The 16,964-nt window shown below is 46.2% G+C and overlaps 1 protein-coding gene across 2 annotated transcripts in view; it reads right to left on the bottom strand.

Annotated features, from left to right (window-relative positions):
- Window positions 1–16,517, bottom strand: part of INPP5B (inositol polyphosphate-5-phosphatase B) — an 83,384-nt gene extending 66,867 nt beyond the window's left edge. Inside the window, exons 1-6 of one of the 2 annotated variants that reach the window (XM_030218147.1) lie at window positions 16,250–16,517; window positions 13,506–13,573; window positions 10,174–10,253; window positions 8,100–8,197; window positions 4,271–4,300; window positions 475–585 (exon numbers count right to left, since the gene is read on the bottom strand). In XM_030218147.1, the coding sequence (XP_030074007.1) occupies window positions 475–585; window positions 4,271–4,300; window positions 8,100–8,197; window positions 10,174–10,253; window positions 13,506–13,562 (376 nt within the window). In that variant the 5' untranslated portion in view covers window positions 13,563–13,573; window positions 16,250–16,517. The remainder of the gene's footprint in view (window positions 1–474; window positions 586–4,270; window positions 4,301–8,099; window positions 8,198–10,173; window positions 10,254–13,505; window positions 13,574–16,249) is intronic. The other variant, XM_030218146.1, reaches the window with a different exon arrangement.
- Window positions 16,518–16,964: the final 447 nt, after the last annotated feature.

Below are 16,964 nucleotides of genomic sequence, written 5' to 3'. Positions count from 1 at the left end.
CCTCTCCTCGTAGGGTAATCGTCCCATCCCTTTTATCACTTTTGTCGCCCTTCTCTGCACCTTCTCCAATTCCTTTATATCTTTTATGAGATGAGGCGACCAGAACTGAACACAATACTACAATTAATACTATCAATTAAAATGTTCTATTACGTACTGTGTTGACATTGTAAGTAGTAGAGTATGTCACACTTTGTATTGTTATTTGAATATTTTTTTTCTTTAACTGCCTATTGCTCATGTTTGATCTATTCTTACTGTACACTGCCTTGAGTGAATTCCTTCAAAAAGGCAGTAAGTAAATCCTAATAAATAAATAAATAAAGTAGAAACTGCCAGTCTCAACCCCTTCCTCCCTCCAAAAAAGTGTTAATTCCTAAATCCTCCATATGCATTTTGTCAGTGTCAGAGCATCAACCCAGAGGCCGCCTCTATGACTTGTTTACTGTAAGATCATATAATGAATGTCAGTACCTAAAGCACACTTGTTGATTTCCTGCAGAAACTCCTGGGTTCGTGATCCAAAAGGGAAGTTCACTTTCAGGTGAGTGTTCTTGGAGGTTATCCGCACGGTAATGTCAGAACCTAATTGCAACAGAAAAACAACAGTGTTATTTCCTATTTAATTATTTTTTTCATTGTGTCTTGCTCTACTTTATTTTATTGTGGACTAACTAAATGGAAGTGTTTACCTCAGGAGGTTATCTCCTAGATTTTTTTTTTTCTTTATGCTGTAATTCAATTACTGTGATTGCAGTCATGTTATGTGATTGTTAATTTGGAAAATTATAAATAAAGATATATAAAAAAAAAGAGAGAAAAACAACAGTGGTTAGTGTTACTGTACCTAAATGCAGGATGCAAAATAAGACAACGTGGCAAACAACTCAGGGGCATCTAAAATAGTGATTCTTAACCCAGTCCACAGGACACGCACAGGGCAGCCAATGGGGGGAGGGGCAAAATTTCCCGGACCCGGCCTCGGAAAGCTTCTTCTTGCTGCCTGCTTCCGGGTCTGTGCTCCCCTGTTCCTGCGTGCCGCCCGGGACCCGGGTGATTGCATAACCACGATATCGCATTAATGCAATCATAGTAACATAGTAGATGACGGCAGAGAAAGACCTGTACGGTCCATCCAGTCTGCCCAACAAGATAAACTCATATGTGCTACTTTATGTGTATACCTGACCTTGATTTGTATCTGCCATTTTCAGGGCACAGACTGTAGAAGTCTGCCTAGCACTAGCCCCGCCTCCCAACCACTAATCCGGGTCCTGACTCCCAGCACGGACAGGAGCAGGCACGCAAGGAAGCGGCTTGCCAGCACAAGCCCCCCCTTGGAGGCAAAGACAAAAAGATGCGGGAGTGGCAATGTGAGTGGGGGGGGGGGGGAGCAGTGTGAGTGGCTTGCCGGCGTCGGGCCTGAGCCCCCCCTTAGAGGAAAAGACAAAAAGGTGCATGGGCAGTGTGAGTGGGGGGGGGGGGGGGGGGTCAGCCTGTGGCAGTCTGCTTCTGTCCCGGGCCCGGCCATGTCTCTCGGCGGCCCTTGACACGCAGGCTGTTGGATTTTCAGGATATCGATGAGTCAAATCTGCATTCCAAGGAGGCAGTGTATGCAAATCTATCTCATGCATATTTATTGAGAATCTCCTGAAAACTGGGCTGCCTGAGCTGTTCAGGGCTGCGTTAAGAAGCTCAGGTGGTGATGCCATGAGCGAATTGTTCTGTGTGCATGTTAAAATTTAGTTTGTATTGTACCGACAGTCTCAAGCGAATTCGAGCTGCTTCATGTAATCTTTACACTCATAGACTGAGGCCCTGATGCTCAAAAGTAAACTTGGGCGCTAGAGGCCATTAGCGCCATACTTATACCCACATTTACCTGCACAGAATGCTCAGCGCGGGAAACAAGCACGCCAGGCACTAGCACAGATAGCGTGCAAATGTAGTTAAGCTCATGTAAATGAGATCAGAAAGAGCACCTGAAACAAAACTGCCTTACCGCTGCAAAAAATAATGCCAGGTCCGAGCAGGCGTTAGGGTGTTGGAAGAGGATTTCTCATGCTTTCTTTCTGCAAACTCTGCTGGTTTTGATTGCTTTTGGAAGCAGAAGGAAGCCCATGCAAGCCCTTAAGCACTGGCTATGAGAAACAGCAGACTCAAGCTAACGCACACATTGGCATTTGTTTCCTGCCTATAAATATAAGCATCCAAGCTTAAAAAAAATTAAAAACGCTTATATTCAGGCTACAGAAAACAGATATAAAAGAAAAGTGGGATGTTTGACCACGGAAAACCAAAGACTGGACAAATGAATTCTTAAAAACAGTTGTTTATTGATGAAAAAAAGACTCGACACAAACGTTGTGTTTCGGCCGTTAGGCCTGCATCAGGAGTCTCAGTCGACAGAGAGAGGATAATATAAGCGTTTAGAGGCGCTTGGTGTGGTGATCAATAAAACAGGTCTCAGTCGACGAAAAAACAGTTGATACAGCTGTTTAGAAGCACATTGTCTGGTGATCAATGAGGTTGGTCTTTAGAAAGACCTTTTTTCGGAAAAGCTTGCTCATAGACAATTGAAATGTCTTTGGTTTTCCGTGGTCAAACATCCCACTTTTCTTTTATACCTGTATTTTCTCATGGGGCGTTCGAGTGCTCCGCCTGTGGCGGATTATCTGTACAGAAAACAGATGCCATTGTGTGCTTCACATTCAGGTTTTACTAGGTGCATGTGCACAGGAGGCAAGCTTACCGTGCAACTCTTCTGCGCATTGATTTTTTTACTCGTTCCAAAAGTTCAAAGACTAGGGGACACTTGAGGAAATTACATAGAAATACTTTTAAAACAAATAGGAGGAAATATTTTTTCACTCAATGAATAGGTAAAGCTTTGGAACTCTTTGCCGGAGGATGTGTAACAGTGATTAGCATATCTGGGTTTAAAAAAGGTTTGGACAAGTTCCTGGAGGAAAAGTCCATAGTCTGCTATTGAGACAGACATGAGAAGTAACTGCTTGCTCCAGGATGGGTTGCATGGAATGTTGCTACTCTTTGGGGTTCTACATGGAATCTTGCTATTCTTGGGGATTCCGGAATCTTGCTACTCTTTGGGGTTCTGGAATGTTGCTGCTAATTGGGTTTCTGCCAGGTACTTGTGACCTGGCTTGGCCACTGTTTGGAAAACAGGATACTGGATTAGATAGACCATTGGTCTGACCCAGTATGGCTACTCTTATGTTCTCAAAGGAAATGGTATGCAAAGCATATGCGTGCGGATAAAGCGAAAGCAAGGAGGAGGGGGGGGACGTGCTTGGCATGTGCGCAGAAGAGTTTTGCAGTAAGCCTCTGTGCGCATGCGTCAGACAAACCCAAACATGAAGCATATATTGGCATCTGTTTTCCACGCCTTTAAATATAAGCTTTTCAATTTTAACTTGGAAGGCTTATATTTAAACAAGCGCCAATGTGTGCTTTCACTTTCAGGTTTGCTCAGACTCGCGCCCATTTGTTTCTCGCTACTGGTGCTTAGGGATTTACACGGGCTTCTTTCTGCTTCGAAATTAAAGAAAACTGGTGGATTTTAAAGAATGAAGAGAAGATTTCTCACAATTCTAACACCCTAACGCCTGCTCTGAGTTGGCGTTATTTTTTCAGCGGTAAGGGCGGCTTTGTTTTGTGTGCTGTTCTCTAAGCATTGGGAGGGAATAGGAAATAACCTAATTAATATGCGTTTGACTACATTAGCTTGCTATTTGTGCAAATCTCTGGTGTGCTCATTGTGAACCGTCTGTGCATTCTGCACTCACTAATGGAGGCGCTAGTCCAGCACTAATGGTCTCTAGTGCCCGCGTTCGCTTCTAAGCATCGTCAGCTGAATATTGCACTGGAAAAACACAGTATAGGAATATGCAGCTGGAAGTTCATAAGGCACTCGTACTTAACAGCAGCTAAAGACGCAGCAGGGAGGGAGTGCCTTGGGCTGAGGTATTATGAGCCCTCATTTGCAGAAAGCCGAGGCATTTCTGACATGTTTTAAAACCTAACCTCTTCTCTTTAGCCTAGTTATAGCTGTGGATTATAGACTGCAGCTCTCTACAGAACCCAATACTCACTCAAGCACAGCGAGTCTGGCCAGGAGGAGTCACTAGTGAGCCAAGGCTGAGACTCGCTCCCCCACCAGAGTCTGTGAATGCTGCCTTCTGCCTTCACGGTATCCCTAACTCAACATACCTCCGAAACACTGAGAAGGACAGAAATTGAGATTACTTACCTAAGATATGGGTGCCTTTATCTGGTAAAACTGCATAAAAGAGAATATGGTTTTAGGGAGAATTACACGCCAATATCCCAGGCTGAATAACAATCACATAATTTGATTTTAGGTCATCATGGTGCTAACATGCTTTATACACACACACTCACATCCATGGCTCATCACATGGTGACCAGTTTCAGTGCTAACATTGAGTAGCTCGTGGGGTGGAAAAAGTAGTTGAGAAAAGTGAAATGTGGACTTGGGTAATGTGGTTTGGCTCAGCTCAGGCAGACAGGCTATAAAAGAGAGGATGGGGCTCTTTGCCTCAACCCACTGGCCATACTACTACTTAACATTTCTAGAGCGCTACTAGGGTTACGCAGCGCTGTACAATTTAACAAAGAGAGACAGTCCCTGCTCAAAGAGCTTACAATTGACAGCACTGGCTACCTACAAAAGGGGTATGCAGTGCGTTTTTTCTAGCAAAAAAGGTGCAGGTGCTCAAATGCTAGGCCAGGGGTGGGTTGATCACTGAGAGGGACTCATCCCACAGTAGCCAGGCCCCCTACAACCAGTCACAGAATCTATGACAAGGCAGAATTGGTGTGTAGAGCCTGAGATCTAGCATTAAAACTTGGAGTCCATGGGTCAATTTTAGCAGACAATGGAAAAGGTGCCAGTACTCAGTACCCCCGAGTACCCCCTCAAAAAAAGCCCTGGCTAGGGGCAATGCAACTTTCCTTGAAGCTGTATATTCTGTTTAGTTGTCCTGATTTGTGTGTTATACACAGTGTGTTTTTCTAGCAAAAAAGGTGCCCTTACTCAAATGCTAGGCCACCTTTCAGGTGTGGGGGTGATCACTGAGGAACCCACCCCACAATAGCCAGACCCCCTGCAACCAGTCACAGAATCTATGACAAGGCAGAATTGGTGTGTAGAGCCTGAGATCTAGCATTAAAACTTGGAGTCCATGGGTCAATTTTAGCAGACAATGGAAAAGGTGCCAGTACTCAGTACCCCCGAGTACCCCCTCAAAAAAAGCCCTGGCTAGGGGCAATGCAACTTTCCTTGAAGCTGTATATTCTGTTTAGTTGTCCTGATTTGTGTGTTATACACAGTGTGTTTTTCTAGCAAAAAAGGTGCCCTTACTCAAATGCTAGGCCACCTTTCAGGTGTGGGGGTGATCACTGAGGAACCCACCCCACAATAGCCAGACCCCCTGCAACCAGTCACAGAATCTATGACAAGGCAGAATTGGTGTGTAGAGCCTGAGTTCTAGCATTAAAACTTGGAGTCCATGGGTCAATTTTAGCAGCCAATGGAAAAGGTGCCAGTACTCAGTACCCCCGAGTACCCCCTCAAAAAAAGCCCTGGCTAGGGGCAATGCAACTTTCCTTGAAGCTGTATATTCTGTTTAGTTGTCCTGATTTGTGTGTTATACACAGTGTGTTTTTCTAGCAAAAAAGGTGCCCTTACTCAAATGCTAGGCCACCTTTCAGGTGTGGGGTGATCACTGAGGAACCCACCCCACAATAGCCAGACCCCCTGCAACCAGTCACAGAATCTATGACAAGGCAGAATTGGTGTGTAGAGCCTGAGCTCTTTAATTAAAACTTAGGGGTCCATGGGTCAATTTTAGCAGACAATGGAAAAGGTGCCAGTACTCAGTACCCCCGAGTACCCCCTCAAAAAAAGCCCTGGCTAGGGGCAATGCAACTTTCCTTGAAGCTGTATATTCTGTTTAGTTGTCCTGATTTGTGTGTTATACACAGTGTGTTTTTCTAGCAAAAAAGGTGCCCTTACTCAAATGCTAGGCCACCTTTCAGGTGTGGGGGTGATCACTGAGGAACCCACCCCACAATAGCCAGACCCCCTGCAACCAGTCACAGAATCTATGACAAGGCAGAATTGGTGTGTAGAGCCTGAGCTCTTTAATTAAAACTTAGGGGTCCATGGGTCAATTTTAGCAGACAATGGAAAAGGTGCCAGTACTCAGTACCCCCGAGTACCCCCTCAAAAAAAGCCCTGGGGGTATGTGAAATTCTATAAGGAAAATACTTGTGGATCTGTCACTGAAGAAGCAGTTTACCAAGGAATCAGAGACCAGAAGGCGGACTTAAAAACACAGGAAGATATTTCTGTGCATTTAAGTAAAGGACAGAGGTGAATCATTCTAAGTCACCCCCTTGAGGTGCTAAGCAGGTTGTAAATACAAATTTTAAAAAAAGAAAAAAGAAGCCCTGAATTTTCTGTAAGGTAGCGCTCCAGCTTACAAACATAGTAGATGACAGCAGATAAAGACCTGTACAGTCCATCCAATCTGCCCAACAAGATAAACTCATTACATATGGTATGTGATACTTCATATATATATATACCTGTTCTCATAGGAGCCAACTTTTCAAAATTATTGGGGGTGCTAAGCCCAATGAAAATAACCCCTCCCTGGACACATACAAGGAATTTTCTCAATATTGGGGGTGCTCAAGCACCCACAGCACTCACAGAGTCGGCTCCAATGCCTGTTCTTCATCTACCCTTGCCATTTTCAGGGGCACAGACTGTAGAAATCTGCCCAGCACTGTCCTTGTTCTAAAACTCCTGAAGCTTAAAGGAGAGACGGCTGAGAGGTGAGAACGGCAGAGCTGTGGTGAGGTATATGCAGCCATAAAGGACACAAGGGAGACAGGGGTGCCAAAAGTGTGCCCCATCCATTATCTCCCCTAATTCACCCTGACATAATTTCACTCAATGGTCAATTAAGCTGCGGAAACAGGATACTGGGCTTGATGGACCTTTGGGCTGTCCCAGTATGGCAACACTTAAGTTCCTATGTTTCTTATCAGAAGATATGGTGAAAGCAGTTAACATAGCTGGGTTCAAAAAGGACTTAGACAAGTTCAAGAATGGTCCATAAAACATCGTTAGCCATTGCTTATATCTAGGTGTTAAGTTAAAAAGGAATGGATCTACTCTTTGAGATCCTGCTGGGTACTGATGACCTAGGGGTTGACCATTGTTGAAAAAAGGATGCTGCATTTGATGGACTTTTGGTCTGATCCGGTTTGTATGGTCTGGGAGGTTAAAAAAATCCTACAGCAACATTTCAGACACCTGCTGTCAGGGCCCTGCCACAGACTGTGTGAGTGGTGCAGCCACAGAAGGCCATAAGGGAGACGGAGGTGAAAGAATTATTCCCAGTCCATTGTCTCCCCTGTGGTGTGGGAGCTTGGGTTGCATCCTGCAAGGCACATTTCTGGCTCCGGAGGTTCCTTCCTGCTGTTTTCTAGATGTAGACAGACAGGGAAGCTTTAAACCCTAAGCTTGATTGGAAAAAACATAGCCTGCAAAGAGATGAGGCTGGGGGGGTGGAGGGGCAGGGCGAACAACTGTGTTCTTATTTCTTAACGAGCTCCTTGACTCTCTAATGTTTTTGTCATCTACACTCAGCTGGTCTCCAACAGGCACAACTCCAGAAAATCCACCCAAGACACCCGAGTGTCCAGCAAGTAAAATGTACAGGGTCCGTTTGAAGATGCTTGTTTAAACCGCCAAGGGCAACTTGGACATATCAATCTCTTTAATGCTTGGTACAAAGTGGTTTATCAAATCAATTCAATCCAATCCAATCAAGCATCTCTGCAACATGGACTCTAATCCCAGCAGGGTCAAATCATTCTCAAGCAGACAAAAGTGAGGACCAACTGTGATTCAGCAGTAACAAGTGGGTATTATAGCCCTGGAAATCGAATCACCAGCAAACGTTATCACACGCACTGAAATAAGTAAGGCCGTAGAGTTCTAAGACCTGTGAATTGCTATGTCTCATCATTGTTGACTCTACCTTCTTCCACCTCAAATCCCTCTGTGATTGGCACAATTCTGTCCAGAGTAACATCGTCCCCGGTTATCGCCATCCGCCTGTGTGTGTATAGAAATATCCTAGAGAAATTGAGAGAGAATTATAGCAGCTGCTGATGCATTGGGTAGATTCTACTTTATAGACTAGAGCTCTTATCTAAGAAAAAAAAATATAGCTTGACCTTCTTTCAGTAAATACTGTAAATAAATGCATACAACATGGGATGCTCATTTTCAAAGCACATAGAGGTCCTTTTACTAAGGTGTGCCGAAAAATAGCCTGCGCTGGTGTAGACACGTGTATTGGACGCGCGTAGGTCCATTTTTCAGAGCATCTGCAAAAAAGATCTTTTTTTTTTGGATGAAAATGTACGTGCAGCAAAATGAAAATTGGCGCACGTCCATTTTGGGCCTGAGACCTTACCGCCACCCATTGACTTAGCAGTAAGGTCTCACGCGTTAACAGGGTGGTAATCATTTTCAGGGCATTTGGTCTCCCACTTAGCCATCTCTCTCCTCTTCAATCTGTTCAAAATTCTGCGGCCCGACTAATATTCCGCCAGTGTCGTTATGCTCATATTAGCCCTCTCCTCAAGTCACTTCACTGGCTTCCTATCCGTTTCCGCATACAGTTCACTCTGCAGCTCCTCAGTACCTTTCCACTCTCATCTCTCCCTACATTCCTCCCCGGGAACTCCGTTCACTGGGTAAATCTCTCTTATCTGCACCCTTCTCCTCCACTGCTAACTCCAGACTCCGTTCCTTTTATCTTGCTGCACCATATGCCTGGAATAGACTTCCTGAGCCGGTACGTCAAGCTCCACCTCTGGCCGTCTTCAAATCTAAGCTAAAAGCCCACCTTTTTGATGCTGCTTTTAACTCCTAACCCTTGTTCACTTATTCAGAACCCTTATTTTATCATCCTCACTTTAATATTCCCTTATCGCTTGTTTGTCCTGTTTGTCTGTCCTAATTAGATTGTAAGCTCTGTGGAGCAGGGACTGTCTCTTCATGTTCATGTGTACAGCGCTGCGTACATCTAGTAGTGCTATAGAAATGATAAGTAGTAGTAGTCTTTGGGATTCTGCACGGAATCTTGCTACTCTTTGGGATTCCGGAATCTTGCTACTCTTTGTCCTTATCCCTTATTTGTCCTGTTTGTTTGTCCTAATTAGATTGTAAGCTCTGTGGAGCAGGGACTGTCTCTTCATGTTCAAGTGTACAGCACTGCGTACATCTAGTAGCGCTATAGAAATGCTGAGTAGTAGTAGTAGTAATCGTCAGCGTGCATACAATGCCGATTACTGACCGGTTAGTGCCGAGCACCAGAAATTTTCCGAGGTGTGTAATGGGCGCGCGTAGAAAATGAAATTACCGCCTGGGTCACATGGTAGCCGGGCAGTAGTTAAAAAATGATGCGTGTAGGACACGCGTACGCAGCTTAGTAAAAGGGCCCCATACACTTACAAAGTTACATATGTTGCTATGGAACTTTGTAAGTATGCACTTTGAAAATGAACACCACCACCTGCTTGGAATTATGAGATGGAAAACAAACTCCTCCCTCCACTTCCATTTGGTTTCTTAGCGCCAATTAACCCTGCGTATCATTTGCATCACTTTGCTATTCTTTGCATTATGTAACATAGTAGATGACAGCAGAAAAAGACCTGTATGGTCCATCCAGTCTGCCCAACAACATAAACTCATATGTGCTACTTTTTGTGTACACCTTACCTTGATTTGTATCTGCCATTTTCAGGGCACAGACTGTAGAAGTCTTGCCCAGCACTAGCCCCGCCTCCCAACCACCAGCCCCGCCTCCCACCAGCGGCTCTGCAGTCCCTACCATGTCTAGCGATCACCTCTGCCCCGCACATCTGTTGAACTGGACTGAGCTCAGTGAACAATTTTCAGATGGGAACTAAATTAGTTACTACTGAGCCAAGCCAGGCTTGAACTGGGGAGCTAGAGAGGAAAGGCTAAAACTTTCATTTCCCCTTAATAATCTTACTCTAATAAATTGAAAAACTCCAACCTTGTAAAGGAAAACTTACGCGAAATCCCTATTGCACTCCACCAGCCCCAGAAGACGACTTTCAACGGTCTGGGTCCCAGCCAGAACACCCTGTACTGCCTGCAGATCGGGGTTAAGGAATAATTTAACTTCTCACACAAATAAGTCTCAGCCATACAGTTAAAACGCACAGAGTACAGAAACCTTTCCTTGGTCTGTTTCTCCCACTGATGAATGCCTGAGTGATTTCAGTCTATTTGAGTCCTTTCCACAGAGTCTGCCCTCCTCCAGCAGGGAGTGTTTTAAGACTCCCCCTGCATAGCATCTTAAGCAGTTCCAGCTTTTACTTTGCATTTAATTAGGCACACCTGAGGTTTGTTTTTATCTGCAAGCGTTACTTAGTATTTCCTATTGGTTCTGTGTGCCTAATTAAGCTCATAGCAATAGCTGGAATGGATCCAAGCAGTGTGTACTGGGATTCTGAAAATACTGTCTGCTCTTTAGTTGTTCTGCTCTGTATTAGTAGGAGTTCTACAACTTCATGCAGAGCTGCCAAGTTACCCGTTCCAAGAGGGAGACTTTTTGGCCGGTCCTGGTTTTAAACTTACACTCCAGAGCAGTGTAATATGTGAAGTCCATGATTCTATCCATTGAAATCAGGTCCCACAATGCACCAGGATGAGGTTGGCAGAAAGCCAGGACTGGCCGCAAAGTCTCCCTCCTGGAATGGGTAACTTGGCAGGTCTGTCCATGGCCAGTGTAAGGGTATTAGGCATCCCAGCCAAACCTTCAGCTTTGCACCCCTTTAATGAACTTTCAAGTGCACCTCCCACCACCTCCACCCCCAACATACATACAGATATTTCTAGAAATCATTTAGCCAAATTTATGGACTATTTGAATACTGCCCACCCTCCCTGCAGGCAAAAGAACACATTGATGGTAGTTTCAGTTAATGTGACTTCCTATTTGGCTTTGATGGCAGCTTCTTTTTTTACTGCCCCCAGACGCTGATGCCCTAGGCAACAGCCTATTCTGCATAATGGTTCAGCCAGCCCTGATGTATCCTCTCTTCCCTATGGCCCAGGATGATATAGAGAATGTCACTATATATTGAGACCTGAATTCTTTATAGAAAACTTGACTTGCTGCAACAGAAAAGTGCCCTGATACACTTCTATTGCCCAGCACCCTGATACTGTGATTTGAAAAGAGTGGCAGGGCTTTGCCAGCTGTGGCACAATGAAATCACATTAGTATTAGCAGAAAATGCTTTACCAGGGGCGTAGCTACGTGGGGCCCTGTAGATTTGGCCCTGCCCCCCCCCCCCGCCGCCGTCGTCGGGTACCTTTGCCGGTGGGGGTCCCCAACCTCTGCAGGACGTCTGCAGGACGTCAGACTCACAGAAACAGAAGCCTTGCAGATCAGCAACGTGGCCGCGCCGGAGAAGAGGAATGTGCAGGATGTCAGACTCACAGAAACAGAAGCCTTGCAGATCAGCAACGCGGCCGCGCCGGAGAACAGGACTTTGGCTGGAGGGGTTTGGGGATCCCCGCCAGCAAAGGTATCCGATGGCGGTGGCAGGGGAGGGTTGGCGGCGGCGGGAAGGGGGGGTCAAAAGGTTTGCGCCGGGGGGGCTAAAATGTACCCCCTCACCTCGGGATCTGGACCCCCCTCCCGCCAAAGTCTGGCTACGCCCCTGTGCTTTACATAAATAAATGTTACTATGGAACTTTGTAAGTCTAAGGGGGTTTTTTACTTAGGCACACTGGCATTTTTAGCACGCGTTAAAAATAGGCACGCGCTAAATGCTAAAGACACCAATGTATTCCTATGGGCGTCTTTAGCATTTAGCGTGCATCTATTTTTAACATGCGCTAAAAACGCCAGCGCACCTTAGTAAAGTGCTTTGAAAATATGCCTCAAAATGCACTAGGCACTTTTCTATAAGGTAGAACCTAACCACAAGGGGGCGTACAATGGGCAGAGCATGAGTGGGCCATGGGTGTGCCTCCCAGTTATGCACATAGGGGTGAATCCTATATATGGCGCAGCTATTCTACAAACTTTGCTTGAAGTTAGTCGCGATTTATAGAATTCCGTAGTGCCCGTTCCCATTACTAGAATTTAGGTGTGATCCAGAAAAAAAGCGCAAAGGGCTCTCAAGAATGGAACAAGTGGACTTTATTAATGACCCGACATGGGCTGTGTTTCGGCCAACAGCTGCCTCAGGGGTAGGTGCGACCATTTACACCAACTAAAACCTGGTGTAAATGACTACACCAAACTCAGGCACGGATCGGCATATTCTATAGCAGTGCACATCATTTTTATGAATGCCTACGACCCGCCCATGTCCCTCCCATGGCTACACCCTCTTTTGAGATCCACATGTTAGAATTTATGCATACCTCTTTACAGAATAGACATCACATGAAAAATGCCAGTGCCAGCCAGTGGGGCAGCACTTTACAAAACCAGAACACTGTACCAGTGATTTCATAGTAAGACTCCTGAAAGGTAACTTTAAAACAATACAGGAACGTAAGACCTTTGAAGTCAGAATGATTAAATATTTTGACACCCACCAGACAGGACTTAACAAAGATCTGGGTTTTCTAGCCCATTATAAACCATAAAGTTGTATTGCTCTGTTTGTCACCCTCCTCTCACCTATCCACCCCCATCCTGTTAGACTGTCACTGAAATGCTTTGATGTTTCACTTATATATACTGTCATCTACCAACACTTGCTTATTTCCGATCTGATGAAGAAGGGCAACCTTTGAAAGCTAATCAAGAAATGTATTAAGTTATGTCCAATAAAAAAGGTATCATCTTATTTCTTTTCCATGTTTTATTTCTATTGATTACCTTTAAAAGTGGACTAACACGGCTACCACACCTCTGTACTCAGAATACGCTAGAAAGTTGCGTGTGTAAATTCTAAATAGTACCAATTAGTGAAAATTGCTTATCAGTGGCCAATTATTGGAATTATTGGTGCCAATTGGCTTGTTAACCAATTAAGTTGCATGTGCAATTTGGCCCGCACTGCCAAATTTGCAAGCTCAACTTTGGCGCCATATATACAACCTATGGATTACGCGCATCACTTGGAGAATCTGGGCACGCCAACTTATGCTTAACAGGGTTGTGCTAGAGCCAACGTACGCTAACATTCTATAATGGAATCTTGCCGCCAAGATGCCATTGTAGAATTGGCACTAAGCACACGGTATTAGGGCGCTTAAACTGAGACACCAATTTATAGAATTGCCTCGTAGGACATAAAAATTAAGAAAGGGAACCGAAAGAGGACATTCTCTAGCTGACACCGGTCTTTGGCTATTCATTTCGGCCCAAGGATATTATCCGACAGATCTCGCCTTCTGCAAGAGTCTCTTGAATAGCAATCGACTCGTCCATTTCCCTCCGAGCTGAAAGAAAACATATTTGAATCATCTTTTAGGGTTTGTTTCAGAGATTTAAAAAGGGGGAAAAATATCTATCTTATACAGTATGATTCCCACCGGAGAGTCTTCGTAAGAGTAAGGAGGGGCTACAAACTGTGCACTTCCCCCTCCCTCCCCCCTCGGTTCTTCGAGATTCGGAACACTAAGAACAGATATACTAACGGGTTTGTCCCATTTTGTCTATGTGGGGAAATCCAGCAAGGGCTTCCCAAACTTGTCCTTCCCTTAGGAGGCAAGAATCAGCTGGGTTTTCAGGCTATCCAAAATGAATATGCATGAGAAATATTTGCATATACCGTGGATATCCTGAAAATCTGAATGGCTACAGCACAAGGCTGGCTGAGGGAGGGGGCAGGGGCATTCTCTCAACCCAGCTGTGCCTTCCGCAGACAGAGGGGTCAGGTTGGGTTCTTTGGAGGGCACGTGCATTTAAGGTTTGTGGAGAGTTGGTGAGTTAGGTTGGGTCAGCAGGAACATGCCAGATGTAGGTATAGGTGTCACAGGCATATGCCTAGGGCACCAAAATTTGAAGTCACCAAATATCCTGGCTACTGTGATCTCTGAAAAATTCTTCCCTCCCCATCACTTATGTGCACTGACATCTTATACCCAGCATGTGATGCTACAGGGTCATGCATGCTTAGGGCTGTCACTGTTACCCACAGATTTCAGAAGTCCTAAGTGTGCCAATTAACACAACTATGAGCGTCTCTCTCAGTCTGGGAAGTTCTAGTACATTTGTCTCCTTCGGTTCTGATGCCCTGCTTTATTTTAGCACAGGGAGTGGCGACCTGTTTTCTTCCCTTTCCTTCATGCATAGCCGTTCCCTACCGATTCGCTATGGAATTCGGTAGGGAAAGGCTGTAACGACGACTTTAGTGCATCCCCTCCCAAAGTGATTTTAGCTTTAAAAAGGGAAGTTTCATAGGATCCCATTCTACCGGGCTATGGGGGGAATGCACTAAAGTCCTCGTTAGAGCCGTTCCGTACCGAATTCCATAACGAATCGGTAGGGAACAGCTATGCACGAAGGAAAGGGAATGCAAATGAGCTGCTGGTTGCAGCTCACTTGCATTCAATAACCCTTCGTAAAACCGTCGGAAAATCGGCCTGTAGAGCATGCGCAGAGCAGCCAAGCGTTATGCTGTCTGCTTTGCGCATGCCAAGGACATCAGAAAAAAAAACAAACACATCCTTTATGGACGTCCTTGCCCCCCCCCCCCCGCCCGAGGTCCTTTATCGACGGCCTTGCCCCCCCCGCCCGAGGTCACCGCTGCTCCCCGCTCCCCCCTGCATTAAAATCATAACTTTAGGCAGCCCCGGCCCCCCTCCCTCCCTTCCTCTCTTTCTCCTCCTTTCTTTGAACTGACAGCTTCCGCCACCCTCCGCCCCGTGCCCCGCCCCCCAAGGTGATCAGCTGTTCTTGCCCGTGCAGCGCCTTCACACAGAGGTGAGAGGCGCTGTGAGAGCCCGGTATCAGACGGAGGTGGGCCCGGTGGAGGGGGGAGGGGCGGCAATGACCTTAGGGGGGGCGGGGCATGGGGGCGAAGGATGGCGGGAGTTGTCATTTCAAAGAAAGGAGGAGAAAGAGAGGAAGGGGGGGGGGCGGGGCTGCCTAAAGTTATGATTTTAATGCAGGGGGAGCAGGGAGCAGTGGTGACCTCGGGCGAGGGGGGGCAAGGCCGTTAATAAAGGATGCTCCTGATGAGCGTTTTTGCCCCCTCCCGATTTTTTTTTTTTTTTTTACATTTAAGTTTTGGAAGCCGTACAGTCCTCTCGTTAGCTTTCCCGGAGTTTTCCCGCGTTAGGGCAAGCGGAAAACCTTAGTGCATCTCATTTCAATAGGGTTTCTACACAATTTGCTCATCTGCATTCCGTTTTCGTTAGCTGCTACCGTCGTCGGAAACTGGGCTTTAGTGCATGCCAGGGTAATCTACTTGATCGTTAAAGGCTCGTTAAATGCTTGTTAAAGGCTCGTTTAGTTTAGTGCATCTTGCCCTGTGTCTTGACATCTACTAATACTACTTAACATTTCTAAAGCGCTACTAGGGTTACGCAGCGCTGTACGGTAAAATCCTCATTCTGACACCATCAAGTTGCGACATGCACCTTTCATTTGTCACCCTCGACCATAATCAGCCACGTTTAATTGTGAAGATTTTTCCCACACCAAACTCATCTGCTGACACGGGGGGGAAGCAGAGATCTCAGGAGACCAGTAGAATGGCCAACGTGTCAGCTTCAGCCCAAGGGAAAAGGTTCACAGTTATTAAAAATAATAAGAGAATAACGAAAACACCAAAGCCAGCACGTCCCCTTTAATTTTAACCAGCAAATGAGCACCAGCGCGTGAAAGTGGCCACATCACAACCTGGCAGCATCTTCCCTCTGCCAACAGGGGCCGTATGTGCAATGGTGCAAACACGAGCGGTTTTTGCACCAGAGCAGTAAGGCCGGCGCACCAGCCACATTAGCCCCGATGGCTGCAAAGTGGCCTCCAGCTGCAGAACCGGGAAGGGGGGGGGGGGGGGGAGACAGATGGTACCTAGCGTGATCACAGTTAATCAGTGCAAAGTGTTTATGGTGGAAGCGGATTTCAGCAAGCTTAAGAAAAAGGCGCTTTTCCCCTTTATACTTTACCAGCCCAGTACGTGGCACTAACACTTCCCGTTGCAGAGAAAGGCCGAGTCCGCGTTCGCTTCCCTCGGATGGGTCAGATCTGTTTTGGGCCGGACACCAGGAACCGCAGCAGCAGGGCGGGGGGAGGCCCCCAAGTATCCGAGACAATCAGACGGGGGCACTGAAGGAGCATCGCGTGCAGTTGCCCCTCCCCTCCCCCCCCCCCCCCCCGACCCGTTATCTGGGAGGCTGTTGTCACACTTCAACGCGCATCTGAAATTATTTCCAATATAATAGTCAGCTCCAGCCCCAGTGACATTCCCAGGCACCGTAAACCGGGTCCCCCCCGCGCTGGAGGCTGGCCCCAGTACTACCATTCCCAGGATCCACCCTTCCTCGGACTCTGGGCCCAGGCCAGAATTAACCCATCGGGTACCAGCAGGGTGAACCTAGCGGAATGATTGCACCGGCGTGCATTTCATTGCTGTAAATGGCTGCTTTTCAAAGCCTAGGCTTTGCCTATAATGATCTCGGGGCTTGTTAGAAATCCGTTTCCAGTAGGATGAGATTAATAACCTAAAACAATATCAGTTCAATGTGGCTTGTGTACACTTGAACATGAAGAGACAGTCCCTGCTGGACACAGCTTACAATCTAATTAGGACAGACAAACAGGACAAATAAGGGATAAGGACAAAGAGTAGCAAGATTCCGGAATCCCAAAGAGTAGCAAAGA

The sequence above is a fragment of the Microcaecilia unicolor genome, chromosome 11, assembly GCF_901765095.1.
Source record: "Microcaecilia unicolor chromosome 11, aMicUni1.1, whole genome shotgun sequence".
NCBI lineage: Eukaryota > Metazoa > Chordata > Amphibia > Gymnophiona > Siphonopidae > Microcaecilia > Microcaecilia unicolor.
The sequence above is the reverse complement of the archived record's forward strand: the minus strand, read 5'-3'. Positions and strand labels throughout refer to the sequence as shown.